At 43.4% G+C, this 17,444-nt stretch overlaps 1 protein-coding gene across 1 annotated transcript in view; it reads left to right on the plus strand.

Annotated features, from left to right (window-relative positions):
* The window catches only part of LOC121862971, a 59,587-nt gene that overhangs the window by 32,553 nt on the left and 9,590 nt on the right, over positions 1–17,444 (plus strand). Inside the window, exons 27-31 of the mRNA XM_042361427.1 lie at positions 106–244; positions 6,630–6,740; positions 7,348–7,490; positions 13,740–13,824; positions 14,129–14,275. Coding sequence (XP_042217361.1) covers positions 106–244; positions 6,630–6,740; positions 7,348–7,490; positions 13,740–13,824; positions 14,129–14,275 — 625 coding nt within the window. The remainder of the gene's footprint in view (positions 1–105; positions 245–6,629; positions 6,741–7,347; positions 7,491–13,739; positions 13,825–14,128; positions 14,276–17,444) is intronic.

Here is a 17,444-nt window from a genome sequence, read left to right on the forward strand (position 1 = left end):
TCCCAATTCAAGTAGGTCCCAGGTCACTATATGGTGTAGTCAGGTTTATTTCGAGTCTCTTAAACTTGCGGCCCATTTGATTGGTTGGTCACTGGCATTCCTCAGGTGGAGGGTGGCGGGGGCAGTAGAACGGAGTCGTCGAGAGCGTGCACTCGAGGAACGCCGCCATGCTGCTGTACTTAGACGTCTTCTCCGAGCCAACAACATTGCTCACGCTGCCCTGACTTCTCTCACCTCCCTTCAGGTGAGTTTATGTTGTAGGGGGTTTCGTGGTATAATGTTGTCTAGCACTCAGGATGGATGGAAACTCTAAGGTGGTTTTCTTGTATAATATAAGTTATATGATAGACAGTCTGGTGCTGGAGGTGCCGTGTGGTGAGGAGCTGCTCAGTAGAGACGTACGGTGAGTAGCGTGTTGAAGGAGGTAGATGTGCAGGAGCTTCGTTAGAGAAGATGTTGCCTGTTGCTGGCCTCCTGGTTGAATGAAAGCTGGACAGCGTGGAGCTTGCTGGAGGAGGTGTTGCGTGTTCAGGAAGATGGGCCAGAATGAGAGCTGGTTGGTGAGGAAGCTCAGAGAAGGACAGCTGGTGGGTCGCCATGCTCGCCGGCGGGAGCGAGGACCGCCAGGCAGCGGCGGAGGAGGAGGTGTTGCTTGTTCAGGAAGAGAGGCCAGAATGAGAGAGCTGGTTGGTGAGGAAGCTCAGAGGACAGCTGGTGGGTCGCCATGCTCACCGGCGGTAGCGAGGACCGCCAGGCAGGCGGAGGAGAGGCGAGGGCCGCCAGGCAGCGGCGGAGGAGGTGTTGCTTGTTCAAGTAGAATGGCCAGAATGAATCTCAATGGAGAGACAGAGCTTATATACCCGGCAGCCGTGAGTCATCTATGAGTCATGTTGGGAAAACCCGAGAAGTAACCAGTCTTTGGCTCGGTTGCGAGGATACGGTGACATCTGGTGACGCCGCCGCTTGGTTGCTAGGGAAGATGGTAGCAGCTGGTGGCTGCGGCTACGCAGTTGTAGGGGAGAAGTCCACTACAATGTCACCTAGAGGTTCCTCTGTTTCACGTGGATGAATCCAGTGTACATTGACATTCCTCATTACCCTAGTGAATCCAGAACCATTTCTCTTCAGTCAGCCTAATAATACCAATTCTGTGTGGGCATTTACTTTCTGAGAGACTTTATGTACTGTTGTGTGTTGATGCAGCTGTAACCTATATTTTTGTTATCCTCTTGCTTTTAGTTTCAATAAGACCAAAACACACCAGATCTTGCAATTCATGTCTGGCAAATTAAAACTGACGTGTGACAAATATGAATACTGCTGGTGTAATGACCACGGTCATACACGTCAGTTAACGTAAAATCAGACGATTCATATTACTCTCAATAGCCCACAAAACATGTAGCTATGCCTTCTTTATTGAGTCCCCCATCTGAGGCGTCCGTTTTCTCATCGCGCCCAAGCTTGGGTGCTGTCCATTTTCTCTGACTTCCTGAAACCAACCTCTCTATAAAGTGAATTTGAATGTGAGAAAGAACACCATTGTTTTGAATCAATTTAGATATGTCTGATTACAGTAAGAGCATTCAATATCCTTTGTGATTGATGTGGAAAGCTTCAACTGTCTTTATTGTTAGTAACACTTGTCGAGTAAATGAGTGTCGAGTCTGCCAGTACGAATGGCATCCCGTGATATTGTATCATCCCTTGGGATAGCCATGAATTTCCAATTGCGACTGGTTAGATTATTTTGATGCCCAAACATCAGAGAATCTGATATTTGTAGTTTAGTTAGTGTCAGTTGTCTATTTAAGAAAGTCATTAATCTCCTGAACTATTCTGTCAACCTGCATAATCTCCAAAATCTAACTTATCCCCGTGAATAGTTCGCTGTCTTGCTGAGTTTGTGAAACTAGTATTGTTAGCTTGTGCATTTGACGCCCATTTCACTTTTTCCTGGCAAGCTCAATCTCTGATTAGATTATAAAAATAGACGTAAGAAATTCACCTGACCCATTGTAAGGGGGGGGGGGGTTACTCTCAGACTCAAGCTTCCCCCCTTGTCTTACTCAGACTTCTCTTGGGCCCTTTTCTTAGTTCTTTCAATTGTTCTTTCTACATATTACAGTTCATGGTTACTACATAACCTCAGTTCTTTTTGGTAGCATGGCGAGGGTCTAGGGCACATGGGTATTGTAATTCTGGTATCAAGTCACTTGGACGGAAATAAAGGTGAACTACTGCGGGAAAATGAACACCCCTAATGTACTCTAAGAAAAGGTTTATTAATATGAAATCCAAGTATGGAAAAATATATCATTAACATACAACTCCAAGGTGCACCTCCTCGGCTTTACTCAACTGCAAATTACCCGGTACTGTACTCTTATTACTCACAACCTTGCTGGTGTTGCATAACATTACAGTTACCAGGACCAATTCCTTGGCTTTACTCAAATGCCACTCCAAGTGGGTACAGTACTTTGACTTCTCCCAAATTACTGGTGATACATTACATTAACAGTTATAAGACAAACTTACATATGATACCTTCGCACTGTTGTTAGTACATATGAGATGCACTCACAACACCCAACACATTATTACTGAAACCAACAACTTATACATGGGTTCACTACCCAACATGGGATAATTATCCCCAAACACATACAACACCACTGTGGACCCAGGGCCGGATTCAGGAGTGGGCAAAGTGGGCAGCTGCCCAGGGGCCTCCACAATCTGGGGGCCTCCATATGTGCGGTAGTAGCTATATCAGGGCTGGTCGACTTGAAACCACATGAATGACTCCAGTCATGTCTCACTTTTGTGTGTGTGTGTGTGTGTGTGTGTTGGGAATTTGTACACTATCAATAAATATACAGTTAATTAAAAATTTCTCAATGTTCTAATTCCCTCAGTATAACTGCGTATGGCTTCAAAATTCTCCAAAGAAGTGTTCAAATTTCAAAATTTTCCTGGGGGGGCTTACAGCGCCCCCCAGAACTCCCAAATGTTTAGGCTCGCTTCACTCGCCACCCCACCCTCTTGGGTAGTTATAATGAGGGGGGCCTCTACAAAGAGGCTGCCCATGGGCCTCCACAGGTCTAAATCCGGCACTGTATGGACCATAACTTCAAGGCATGTCCCAGGGTATAACACTGGCGCCTCTAACAACTGGCTACCGCTGTTGTGGTCTGTTATACTCCGACACGTGTTGACGGTCTGGGGTCCAAGGCCCACGAGGCAGACCTGCCGTTTCAATCGTGTCGAATCACCGACATCGGTTGTGAGAGCGCGGGTCTGGCGCTGCCAACAATGTGAGGGCGCGGGTTCCCACTCTATCTCTACACCACCCTCATCTTACTTACTTCTCTTAGTCTTACTCTTACTCAGTTCCGTCACCTATTCTTTTGGTAGCATGGTCGAGGGCCCAGGCGCCTGGGTATGGTGATTCTGGTATCAAGTCACTTGGATGGAAATAAAGGTAAAATACTGTGGGAGAAATGAATACACCTAAAGTACTCTAAAAACAAGTTTATTAATATGCAATCAATGGGGAAAGATATTGTATTAAACATATAACTACCAGGCTCAACTCCTGGGCTTAGTGCAAACTCAGTCCCTTCTTCTTTACTCTTGCTCACAACATTACTGGTGTTACATTACATGGCACTCATTGTAGATTATTTTACTCAGCATATATGTAAATAATTAAACTAGCATATGCAGGGGTCCACTACCCAACATGGGATAATTATTTCCATCTAATTATCCCTAACATACATGTCACAACACTCTCTGTGGACATACACTTCCAAGGAGTAACCCAGGGTAGAGCACTGGGGCTCACGCCTGTTGTTATTGTGGGGTAGCCAGACACATGGCGGGTCTGGGGTCTGGCCCAACGAAGCCGTGGGGCACATTAATCAGGCCGCATCGGTGCCATCTTTTCATATATGATCCCTGCTGGTTATTTACTACATCCGGGGCCGTTGTTGAATGGTTGCAAGAATCACAATGGGATCTGGAGAAACATGGAGCAGCGTCAGGGAACATGACAACACAAACAACTCTCTTGTCTAGACGACAGACGCATTTACGTTATATTACTTCTACACTGGGTGAATGACAATTCAACTGTTAAATCATGAACACTGGTGAACACTGATATTCACTACAATTGACTGAATTAACTGAATGGCTACCCAAAACATACCTGGAGAAACATGGAGCAGCGTCAGGGAACGCTTTCCCTGCCCATCTTGAGTTTATATACCCCTGAGTTGCCAGTGATCGCTACTCACGCAATGACAATAATTACAAACAAACTAACTGTTACTCATTCAAAGATGACCCTCAGTTGAGAAAGGTCTGGCGAATTACTTGAGTTGATTTACACAGACTAATTCAAGATTGAGCTTCCCAGGAGAAAGTGGAATAACAACGCATTGACAACTGTCTTCACAAAGGCGGGACTCTGGGAGGGAGCACAAGTGTAGCATCTATGGGGAAAAAACACGTCTTCTCAGGGGTCGCTAACTCATTCATGTTTTGCGGGCATGGAGTTTAATAGGAATCATTAGTTAAATAGATCAGCAGTCAACGTGACCATGACACGGTCACTACCGCTAATTGATAGGTAGCAACCGACTCCGGGGCAGTCGGTGGGGTGTTCCAAGGGCCCACACACTGAATCTGGGGAACAACGTGGAGGAGAGGGCATCACGGGAGGAAGCATGGATGACTCAATCACAACAAATCCTTCGTCTCGCAACGTCAGACGACATTTACTTTATATTACTTCTTACACTGGGTGAATGACAATTACACTGTTACAACATGAACACTGATACTCACAAAATTGACTAAATTAAACTGAATGGCTATATCGGCTGGGGAACACCTGCTACATACCTGGGAATAAAGTTGGAGGAAGGCATCACGGGAGCTCTCTCCTCCTCGCACAGAGTTTATATACCCCTGAGTTGCCAGACGTGGCTATCTCACGCAATGACAGAAATTACAAACAAACCAACTATTACACATTCAAAGATGACCCTCAGTTGACAAAGGTCTGGCGAATTACTAAAGTTGATTTACATAAACTAATCCAAGATTGAACTTGCCAGGAGAAAGTGGAATAAAAACATATTGACAACTGTCTTCACAAAGGCGGGGCTTAGAGAGGGATCATCAGTGTAAAACGTCGAGAGGGAAAAGCGCGTTTCTTCTTAGGGATAGCTAACCAGCTACCCATTCATGTTTTGCCGGCGTGGAGTATAATAAGAATCCTCAGAGTTAAAACAGACTAGCAGTCAATGTGACCATGACACCATGGCATTGATTTTCATAGTTAAATGTACAGCAACTGAGTTGAATGTAATTTCTGTCATTGCGTGATTAGCCTTTCTGTCATGTGTAGCGCACAAGCCTGAGTTGTCAGTTAGCCGTATATAAACTCGTGCACGATGAGTAGCATCACATTTCTGACGCTGTCCATCATATCTCAGATATGTGTACTTTCTCACGCCCGCCATATTACGTCAGTTTAACTTAGAGAATTTTGTGAATATCAGTGTTCATGTTGTAACTGAAATTATCATTTACCCAGTGAAAGAATTAATGTAACATAAATATCGTCTGTCGTTGCCAGACGAAAGATTGCTGCTTAATTTTCTGTTTTTAGTCAATAAAATGGATAACAGTATACTGCTTAGGTAGGCAGCTACCAAACAAGGAGGTACTACCGACTGGGAAGATATTGGAAGCATATTGTGTTGTCTAATGGTAGACCCTGCTGCCATATGGCATTACAAAAATTGTGACCAAATCCCAGGTCGTTAATTTGACTTTCTGCTTCATTTACACACAATTGCAGGGTTTCAGTTGTTTTTCTCAATTTTGACAACACAACATACTTATATTGTTTCTCACTATTGATTTTTTTCTTTATGGTTCTTTATTATTATTATTATTATTATTATTATTATTATTATTATTATTATCAGTGTTGTTGTTATTATTATTGGTATATTTTATTGTTAATTTTGTATTTTTTCTTATAAATTTTATTTACTTTGAACTAATTATTATTGTTATTATTATTACATTTTTGCCCCCCAGGCCCCGATGTGGGTCAGTGACCTATACCCGGTGGGCTAATCCTATAAAAAATAAATAAAATATAAAATATATAAATAAAAATAATAAACTTTATTTCAATACCTAATAATGGCTATGACTGCTGCTAAGTTGCCAGATCTGGTGTGTTTGGCTGTGTAACAGAGTTTTGCTAGATGTTACATACCCGACTTCAGATGCGACATGTAAGATCTAGTGTCTCTTAGGCCCAAGTCATCTTTACGGATGCCTTTTCTGATTAATAGATTTTTCTCCCAAGTCCCTGACCCACTTTTGGACTCCTCACTATACCCATGGTTTCTTCATGAGCCCTTGTCACTAACTAGCAACACAGCAGATGACTAATTCTTGATTAGTTGACATAAACATTGTGACAATAACGTCTCTTCCTTTCCTATATTTGTTCACACTGTACAGTATTTTACAGCAGTGTGGCAAGGCTGTGAGATACCTTCAAAGTACATTAACTCATCCTCTTGTTGTAGGAGGAGCGAGAAGCAGAGCTGGGAGTTATACCTTCAGTGGTGTGGCTGCGACGGAGCCAGACTTCTGGAGACCTCACTTCTGGGACCCACCTCCCTATCCCTAACACAGAGGTCAGTCAAATTCATGCACCTGCTGCATGCATGGGATATAAAGCATTTTCTTAATGATAGTGATCACTATCCTCTAACTATCGTCCAATCAGTTTAGCATCGATTGTAGGCAAATTACTGAATGCAATAATTTCAAACTATTGTACTATTATTTATAACACACACATGACACTCAAGACCATTCATAATACTGTACATAATGCCATAAAAAATTGCTTCAACATGCCTGATGGCATTGCCTAATCTCTGCTACATTTTCATGGCTGGTGCCCTAGGTTTGTGGTGGTGAGTGGGAGGGGATCCTGTTCAGACACCAGCAGATAATCGCAGCTAACCCATACAAACATGGAAAATGGCCATAAAATATTGATTATTGATGATGATGATGATGCTGATGATATGCTCGCCACCAAAAGTCATGTCGCCTCATCTGCTTCTTCATGAACCCACGTCTCTGAATCTCTGGGTTGGTGAAGAAGCAGGTGAAGCGACAGGGCTTTTGTTGATGAGTGTGCATCCATATCGATTTTGACCACTCTTACCCTTTTTAGGGTTGAATTTATCGTATTCTCGTAAACAGAGCTATTAAATCAGGAGATGTGTACAGGTTGATAGCATGGCAGCAGTGAAGTGGCCAAGTGAGAGGTCTAGTTCGGCAGCCACTCTGTTGTCACGGGACCACCTACAGCTACTGGAGCAACGAGTAGCACAGGCTAAGGTAGCACAGGAGCTGGCAGCCCGCAGGCGCCGGTGAGTCATGAGCTTCACTGACTTGACATCAGTCATTAAGTTTATATCCAATATAAGAAGCGGTATACTGTATGTATGCATATATATATATATATATATATATATATATATATATATATATATATATATATATATATATATATATATATATATATATATATATATATATATATATATATATGTGTGTGTGTGTGTGTGTGTGTGTGCGCGCGCTGATAACCACAAGAAAACAAGAAAACACGAAGCTCCCAAGCGCTTTCGTGTAATTCGCATCTTCAGGGGTGAGTACAGACTAAGGAGAAATACATAACAAGGCATATATATACAGTAGAGGAGAGTGAGATCAAGTCCCTAGGGGACAGTGAGTGTCCACAATGGTCCGGTCACTAGGCAGTGACCCTACTAATCTTCATAAGCACAGCAGCAGTCCGTAGTCAGGTCAGAGGGTAAGATGACCCAACCTTAGGACAAACATTTGAGGGATAATAAGCATTGCATTCAGGGCCAGATTCAGGAGTGGGCAAAGTGGGCAGCTGCCCAGGGGCCTCCACAATCTGGGGGTCTCCACATGTGCGGTAGTAGTGTAGTGGATTTCTCCCCTACAAACGCTGTTTGTCGCTGCGTAGCCGACCCCACGAATTCCCCAGTGTATGCCTCGTGGTCTAGGTCAACCAGCGCCGCCCACGGAGCGGGGGTCAACTACTAAGCCACGCCAACACCCGCTATTTAAGACCTGACCTCGTGGTGATCGCTCTTATTCTACCTACACCAACCAGCAAGCAACACCTTCTCCTCCTCCGCCGCTGCCTGGCGGCCCTCGCTCCCGCCGGCGAGCATGGCGACCCGACCCACAAGCTGTCCTCCTCTGAGCACCCTCACCAACCAGCTCTCTCTACATCACGCCTGTAACCATGCTGCCTTCCCAGCACCAAGCTGCATTGTACATCCAATACAACATGTATACAGAGAGCACATTGTGAGTTTCCTTTCTCCATCCCATCCTGAGTGTGAACCAAACATCTCATACCCCACAGTAGCTATATCAGGGCTGGTCGACTTGAAACAACATGAATGACTCCAGTCATGTCTCACTTTTGTGTGTGTGTGTGTTGGGAATTTGTACACTGTCAATAAATATACAGTTAACTACAAATTTCTCAATGTTCTAATTTCCTCAATATAACTGCATATGGCTTCAAAATTCTCCAAAGAAGTGTTCAAATTTCAAAATTTTCCCAGATGTTTCGGCTTGCTTCACTCGCCATCCCACCCTCTTGGGTAGTTATAATGAGGGGGGCCTCCACAAAGAGGCTGCCCATGGGCCTCCACAGGTCTAAATCCGGCACTGATTGCATTGACTGGGATAATGCCTCCTCAATATTACCTTGTAATTCAATTGACAGTAGGAACATTATAGAATCCAGTCTCATTAAACATACCGAATCCGACAACATGAATTTAAGTAATGGTATGAACAGGTTGGGTCATCTTACCCTCTGACCTGACTATGGACTGCTGCTGTGCTTATGAAGATTAGTAGGGTCACTGCCTAGTGACCGGACCATTAAGAACATAAGAAAATAAGGAGTCTGCAATAGGCCGGTTGGCCTGTGCATGGCAGCTCCTGTCGAGAGTTACTACCACTCTCTATCATCCATGAATCTATCTAGCCTCCTTTTGAAACTTTCCAGAGTTCCCGCACTTACTACAAAGTTGCTAAGCTTGTTCCACTCGTCCACCACCCTATTTGTGAACCAGTTTCTTCCTATCTCCCTCCTAAACCTAAACTTATCCAGCTTGAATCCGTTGCTCCGAGTCCTATCCTGCTCGGATATTATAAGAACTTTATCTATATCCCCTTTATTGATTCCTTTTACCCACTTAAATACTTCTATCATATCTCCCTGCACTCTTCGTCTTTCTAGTGAATGCAAGTTAAGTTTCTTTAACCTATCCTGATATGGAAGATTTCTAAGTCCCGGAATCATTTTTGTCATTCTTCGCTGCACCGACTCTAGTGAATTTATATCCATTCTATAATAGGGGCACCAGAACTGAACCGCATAATCGAGGTGCGGCCTGACTAGCGCAAGATATAGTTGCAATAAGACCTCTGCGCTCTTGTTATTTACACTTCTAGATATAAAACCCAATACTCTGTTTGCTTTATTTCGAACATTAACGCACTGTTTTCTAGGCCGTAGGTCCGGGCTTACAAGTACCCCTAGGTCTCTTTCACAAGTCGACTTCTCTAGGTTGATGTTGTTAAGGCTGTATACATTATAAGTATTTGTTCTTCCAATATTAAGTATGCTGCACTTGCTGGTGTTGAATTTCATTTGCCATTTTTCAGACCACTCCTGCAGTTTATTTAGATCCTCCTGTAATGCATTTGCATCCTGCCCTGAATTAATTTGCCGCCCTATTTTGGTGTCATCCGCAAACTTGCTTATGTCACTGCTGATCCCAGTATCTAGATCGTTCATGTAGATTATGAACAAGAGTGGGCCTAGTACTGACCCCTGGGGAACCCCACTGGTTACACGGCCCCACTCAGATTTAACACCATCTACGCTGACCCTCTGCGTTCTATCGGTGAGCCATGATTTTATCCAATTTAAAACTTTCCTCGATACCATGAGCCTTAATTTTTCTCAGAAGCCTCTGATGCGGTACTCTGTCAAATGCTTTGCTAAAGTCTAAGTAAATAACATCGTAATTTTCGTCATTATCTACTACCTCGAAGACTTTCCTAAAAAACGTTAGCAGATTTGTTAGACAAGATTTTCCCTTTGTAAACCCATGTTGAGAGTCGTAGATTAATTTGCTTTTCTCTAGATGCGATCGGATGCTATCTGCTATAATTGATTCAAGAAATTTCCCCACTACTGACGTCAAACTGATCGGCCGGTAATTTGACGCTGATGCTCTGTCTCCCTTTTTGAATATGGGTACTACATTTGCCTGTTTCCACAAGTCTGGCACAACTCCAGTGTCTAATGATTTTGTAAATAAGTTTACGAGGGGTCCGCTAATCTGTTCCCTACACTCTTTCAAGACTCGAGGGAAAATTTCATCCGGCCCTGGGGATTTTGTTTTCTTTAGTTTATTTATCTTCTCAAGAACATCCTCTTTTCTGATAGTGATATTCTTTAATTTCTCTTCTTCCTTTCCCTTAAATATCAGTTCCACCTCTGGAATTTCATCTCAAATATCTTCTGTGAAAACTGATAAGAAGTAGCTGTTCAATGCTTTGCTTATTTCTTCACTGCCATTTATCACTTCTCCCCTCCCTGACTTTAAAGGCCCAACTTTGTCCTTGACCTTTGTCCTATATACCTGGAAAAATCCCTTGGGATTCGCCTTGGATTCTCTTGCTATTTTGATTTCATAGTCTCTCTTTCTTTCCTTACATTTTTCTTAACATTCCTAGATAGTTCATTATACCTATTTCTGAGCTGCTCCTCCCCTCCCTTTAATTTCTTATATATTCCTTTCTTTATTCCTATGTCATGTTTAAGTTTTCTGGGCATCCACCTTGGCTCATTCTTATTTGACCTAATTTTTCTGTATGGTATATTTTGTTCTTGTGCTTTATGTAGTATACTAGTGAATATATTATAGTCATGATCAATTGTTGTGTCATCTATGACCTCACCCCTTCCTACTGGGGACTGACGTGACTGTTCCCAGGTGACCTCACCTAGGTACCTTCTTAACTCCTGATAATCCGCCAACCGAAAGATTGGGACTCTGACCATATTGTCATTGTTTTTCGTTTCCCAATTTAGGGTGAACCTGATTTCTCTGTGATCACTGTTACCTAGTTCTTCCCCTACTGTGATATCTCTGATAATATTTTCTTTATTTGTTAATATTAGGTCTAATATATTGTCACCTCTAGTAGGTTCTGTAATTAGTTGTTTCAAAAAATTGTCCTGTACTGCATCTAGGAAGTCTTCAGATTCATAGTCGCCTACAATGTTGTCCCAGTCAATATTTCTGAAGTTGAAAACCCTATAATGCATAGATTGTTATATTTTGCTGCCCTACTCATTTCCTGCCATATGGGCTGAGCTGCTTCTTTGCCAAGACTTGGGGGACCTGTAAATCACTCCCATAATTAGTTTTTCTCTCCCTTCCGTGATTTCTACCCACACAGACTCGGTTCCTATTTCACCCTTTATTGAATTATTAATACAACATTTTAATGTATCCTTGACGAAGAGTGCGACCCCTCCCCCCTTCCTACCTTCCCTGTCCTTGTGAAAAAGGTTGTACCCTTCTATGTGGTACTCTGATAAAAAAATTTTGCTCTCCAGATTCATCCAAGTTTCGGTGATTGCTATGACGTCTACATTCTCGGTACATACAACCGCTCTCAGCAAGTCTATTTTATTTCTAACGCTCCTACTGTTTGTATAGTATACATTTAAACCTACCCTTCCCTGGTCCTGTTTTACCCCTTGTCCTGAGCAACTAATTTTACTTCCCAGGACCTGCTTGTTTTTTGACTCCCACTTTCCCCGACCTCTCTCTACTGGCGAAACCCCCCCTTCGGAGTGACAATTTCACGCTCCAGGGATGCAGACAACGTCTTTACCCCTCACGAGACAAGTGTACTCCGTCGCGACTGTACAGATTCAGATTTGCCCCCGAGGGGGCTAGTTTATTGGGCACCCCCTTACATCCTGTGCAAGGATATCGCGACTGTACAGGTAGTCGTTGCCATAGAATCGTTGCCAGCTGTCAATGAATGCCCAACCATTGTTTGCACAATGTTTTTCCAGTCGGCAATTTATAGCAATTGCCCCGGACAGCCATTCACGACCAACCCCTCTTCTAGGCAAGACACCACATACTATCGGGATCCCTCCCCTATCTCTAATCTTCCCCAGCGCCTCCCTATACCTCTTGAAAAGTTCCTCACTCCTAACCTTACCATGTCGTTTCCTCCCACGCTAAGACACACTACTGGATTGGTACCCTCCCCTGACAAAACCCTGTCTAACCTCTCAGCTACATGCCCTATCCCAGCCCCAGGAAAACACACCCTAGTCCTACGTTTCCTATCTCTCGCACAAAAAGCCCTATCTACAAACCTCACCTGGCTGTCCCCAACTACCACGACCTTACCTGTGGGCAAGGTTTGTACAACTGCCCTTTCCTCTCCTTGCTCCATACCGTCCTGCCTCTTCTCTTCCTTGCTAGCTTCCTGCAGCACCTGGTAAGGGTTACTACACTCCACACCCTGGTCAGCTTTCCTGAGCCTGACCCTAGTCCCTTGGAGACAACCACTCTCCACGCTTGCTCCTCCTTCGCAGGTGTCCTGCTAGGCAGGACACCTACCTGAAGGAGTTCCGTCCTGAGGGCTTCATTTTCCCCCTTTAGAGTGTCAACCTCACTCCTCAACTGCCCCAGCTGCCCTAACAGAGTGGCAAGGAGGTCGTCTTTCCCCACACTCCCCTCCTCTTCCCCCAAGACACAACGATCCAAGGCGGCCATTTTCCTTGGTCTCTAACGGGAGCACTTGCGGGCACGACCTTCTCCAAGCTGGGTCAGGTAGCAACACTCACTGTCCCCTAGGGACTTGATCTCACTCTCTTCTACTGTATATATATGCCTTGTTATGTATTTCTCGTTAGTCTGTACTCACCCCTGAAGATGCGAATTACACGAAAGCGCTTGGGAGCTTCGTGTTTTCTTGTTTCCTTGTGGTTATCAGCATATACCTGGATCACGCGCACCTACAGTGATTTACTTGCATATATATATATATATATATATATATATATATATATATATATATATATATATATATATATATATATATATATATATATATATATATATATATATATATATATATATATATATATATATATGTTTGTGTGTGTGCGTGTGCATATTTATCATTTCTATGTAGTGTATCATTTTTCTGTATGGGAAATATTTGAATATTTGTATTCATATTTTGTATACAGAGATATACATTAAAAATTTTGTGAGAGCAGCGGCAGTCTTCGTTGTGTATGGTATTTAACTGTACATCAGCAGCATAACTTAAGAGGGGAAAGAGGTATAGCATTTGTACTGCACTTATATATACCTATTTATTCAATATGATAACACCTAAAGCTTCTATATTTTTAATGTCATCATAATTGATAAGAACACACCTGGCCTGAGTTAGTACCTCACTCTTGTGTTGTCTAATTGCTGAAGTACTTACGGTAATGTCTTCATCAGGGAAGGACGAGCAGAGCGACGCGCCCTTACACAGCAGGTGGAGCAACTGAAAGAGGAGCTGCACAATTTGCGACAGACTTACCAGGTATTGAATACTGTACTGTATATACACTAAATGATATGGCGCAGATTGTGAAGACAGGATTCCAGCTTATATGGATAGTACACATTGTAAATTTAGCACGTGTTATACACATCAGTTAAAAGGACGTAACATTAACAAAATTTTTGCTTAGGACGCTTCTTTTCTGAACAGTAAATGAAGAATGAAATGTGGTAGATTGAAGTATTCTATTACAATACTTTAATAATCATCATCGTATGTCAAATATATAATGAAGTAGTTAGAAAAATAATTATGTATACTGTACCTCTTTCCCCCCAAAAAGGTGACCAAGGCATGCAAATTGGGAATGGGAGCCGAAGTAGACATGGGCATTGTGCAGGATAAATTAGGCACAAGCCTTGACCTGCGCTGGCCAGGCAAAGTCGCCAGCCAGATGACTCGCCATGACACAACCATGAACCAGCTCCAGGTAATACGTAGTCAAAAGTGTCACACCTACAGTATGTAGTCTGGGTTTTCATTAAGTGTGTAAGTAGAAGACCCAGAAAGAATATAAAGAGGCTGAGGATGAGATCAGTTAATAATGTAATAAATACGTTTTTAAACAAGTGGAATGAGTCACAACAATATTGGACAAATTAAAAGCAAATATATGAAGATAAATTAAGTTTAGTTTAATATTTTTCCTGTTATCAGCAGAATCATGACTTGGTTTTGGAAACAATTTGAACACACCTAAACATCAATTGAATTCGTTCATTTGTCACGAGTTTGTTCATAATGAATATCCAAAATGTAGTTGTGTTTGAATGGACAGAGAGCAAGGCATTTAGTGATTTGGGGAAAGATGTGCTGCTTATAGATGATACTGGTTTGTGTAAAGTGGCGGAAAGGTAAACCAAAGACGGTGTAAGGTTTGATGTGGAAATGGAGCACAAAGCACACATATTGTACATTAGTAAGAGAGAATGAATAACAAGCAAATAGAGAGAAAATGAGTGCATGTTAAATATTTCTAGCCACCCTAAATGGAAAGGACTTGAAAGGATGAAATAAAAAAACACTAGACTGAATTACAGTACAGATAATTGTTTATTGAAATAACATCAAGTTAGTACTGTATATGCAAAGAATTGATATGAAGTCTTGTCAGTTAATATGAAGGACAAGATTCACTTTGCATTATAGTGTTTTTAAGTCGAGGATGAGAGCAAATGTCTTTTCTTAGACCTTGTAGTGGATTCCTCCTCTACAAACGCTGTTTGTCGCTGAGTAGCCGACCCCGCGAATTCCCCAGTGGTCTAGGTCAACCAGCACCGCCTTACATGACGGAGGTCAACTATTAAGCCACGCCTACTTCCGCTATATAAGACCTGACCTCGTGGTGACCTACCTCTCTCTTTCGACCTACAGCCAGTCTTCAAGTAACACCACCTCCTCCGCTCCTGCCTGGCGGCCCTCGCTCCCGCCGGCGAGCATGGCGACCCACAAGCTGGTCCTCCTCTGAGCATCCTCACCAACCAGCTCTCTCTACATCACGCTTGTCACCACGCTGCCACTTCCCAGCACCAAGCTGCACTGTACATCCAATACAATATGTATACAGAGAGCACATTGTGAGTTTCCTTTCTCCATCCCATCCTGAGTGTGAACCAAATAACTCGTACCCCACAAATGGTGACCCCCGGAGATTCGCACTCACACAGGATGGAGGAGAAACCGATCACTCTCTCAGTCTTCAAGCAACATGGAAGACTGGCTTATTCACACAGAGGCAGCTCATCGGCTCTACAGCAACAGTCTCTACACCGCAGGTTAGACACCCTAGAGCAGCTCTGCTACTCTAAGCAAACAGCCGCTCCTCTTCCTGCACCAAGCACCACGTCCTACCGACCCCAACACACCCGTCTTGCCTTAGACGCCGACGCGGCCCCTGCTCCTGACGCGGACCCACACACACCCCTCTTTTTTCCCTCAGGTACTCCCTGCTACTGTCCTGCACCCTGCTGCTGTCGTGGACCCTGCTGCTGTCATAGACCCTCTTCCTGACGCAGCCCCTGGTCCTGACCCAGACCCACACACCCCAGCAGGCGCATCTGAGGACTCTGTACCTGCTGCGAGGGAAGCACAACATTAATCGCCCCCACACACCCTTTTTCTCCCTCTCTTCTCCCACAGATCTCGTGTGTCTAGACAGTTGTCTCCCCATAGCGGTCGGCTCATCCACGCCCTCGCCGTTATGTCTCACATGTGGCATGCACCGCCCGTTCTACCTCACATGTGCCATGCAACCCTGCAGACAACAAGTCTCCAACACCGTCTGGAGGGAAGGGGGATTATTGTAGTGGATTCCTCCACTACAAACGCTGTTTGTCGCTGAGTAGTCGACCCCGCGAATTCCCCAGTGTATGCCTCGTGGTCTAAGTCAACCAGCGCAGCCTTACATGACGGAGGTCAACTATTAAGCCACGCCTACTTCCGCTATATAAGACCTGACCTCGTGGTGACCTACCTCTCTCTTTCGACCTACAGCCAGTCTTCAAGTAACACCACCTCCTCTGCTCCTGCCTGGCGGCCCTCGCTCCCGCCGGCGAGCATGGCGACCCACAAGCTGGTCCTCCTCTGAGCATCCTCACCAACCAGCTCTCTCTACATCACGCTTGTAACCACGCTGCCACTTCCCAGCACCAAGCTCCACTGTACATCCAATACAATATGTATACAGAGAGCACATTGTGAGTTTCCTTTCTCCATCCCATTCTGAGTGTGAACCAAATAACCCGTACCCCACAACCTTTTCTGCTACTGTAGTGGATTCCTCCCCTACAAACGCTGTTGTAGAACCTGCTCCTGTCATAGACCGTCCTGACGTCACCCGTGACCCAGTCATCCCAGCCAGTGACGATGGTGACGCAGCCCCTGCTCCTGACCCAGACCCACACACCCCAGCAGGTGCATCTGAGGACTCTGTACCTGCAGCGACAGAAGCACAACATTGAAACATCTCATATAACCCCACAAATGGTGACCTCAGAGTGACCACTCACACAGGATGGAGGAGAAACATCTCATAACCCCACAAATGGCGACCCCGGAGTGACCACTCACACAGGATGGAGGAGAAACATCTCATATAACCCCACACTACTCTGTACGTGTGTTGTGTACCAATCTCACAATTATTTTCTCCCTTTCTTTGGTCCGTCTTACACAAAAGTAGGAGAAAAGAAAAATAACTGATAGATCTTATATGTTTAAATGGCCAATTAATTCATTATAACTAAATTACTGTTCCAATTTTATATTAGAATTCATACAAGTGCACTTAAAATAACCTATTAACGTATATATATATATATATATATATATATATATATATATATATATATATATATATATATATTATATATATATATAATATATATATATATATATATATATATATATATATATATATATATATATATATATATATATATATATATATATATATATATATATATATATATATATATATACACCTGTATATATATGGGTGGGAAACATTGCCTCAGGATGGTTCTGGACAGCTAAAAAGAATAAATACCAAACAGTGAGGGAGAGTTTGCGTTGCTCTTGAATCTGACCAGCCTGCACTA

Source organism: Homarus americanus, unplaced genomic scaffold, assembly GCF_018991925.1.
Source record: "Homarus americanus isolate GMGI-L3 unplaced genomic scaffold, GMGI_Hamer_2.0 scaffold24922, whole genome shotgun sequence".
Lineage (NCBI taxonomy): Eukaryota > Metazoa > Arthropoda > Malacostraca > Decapoda > Nephropidae > Homarus > Homarus americanus.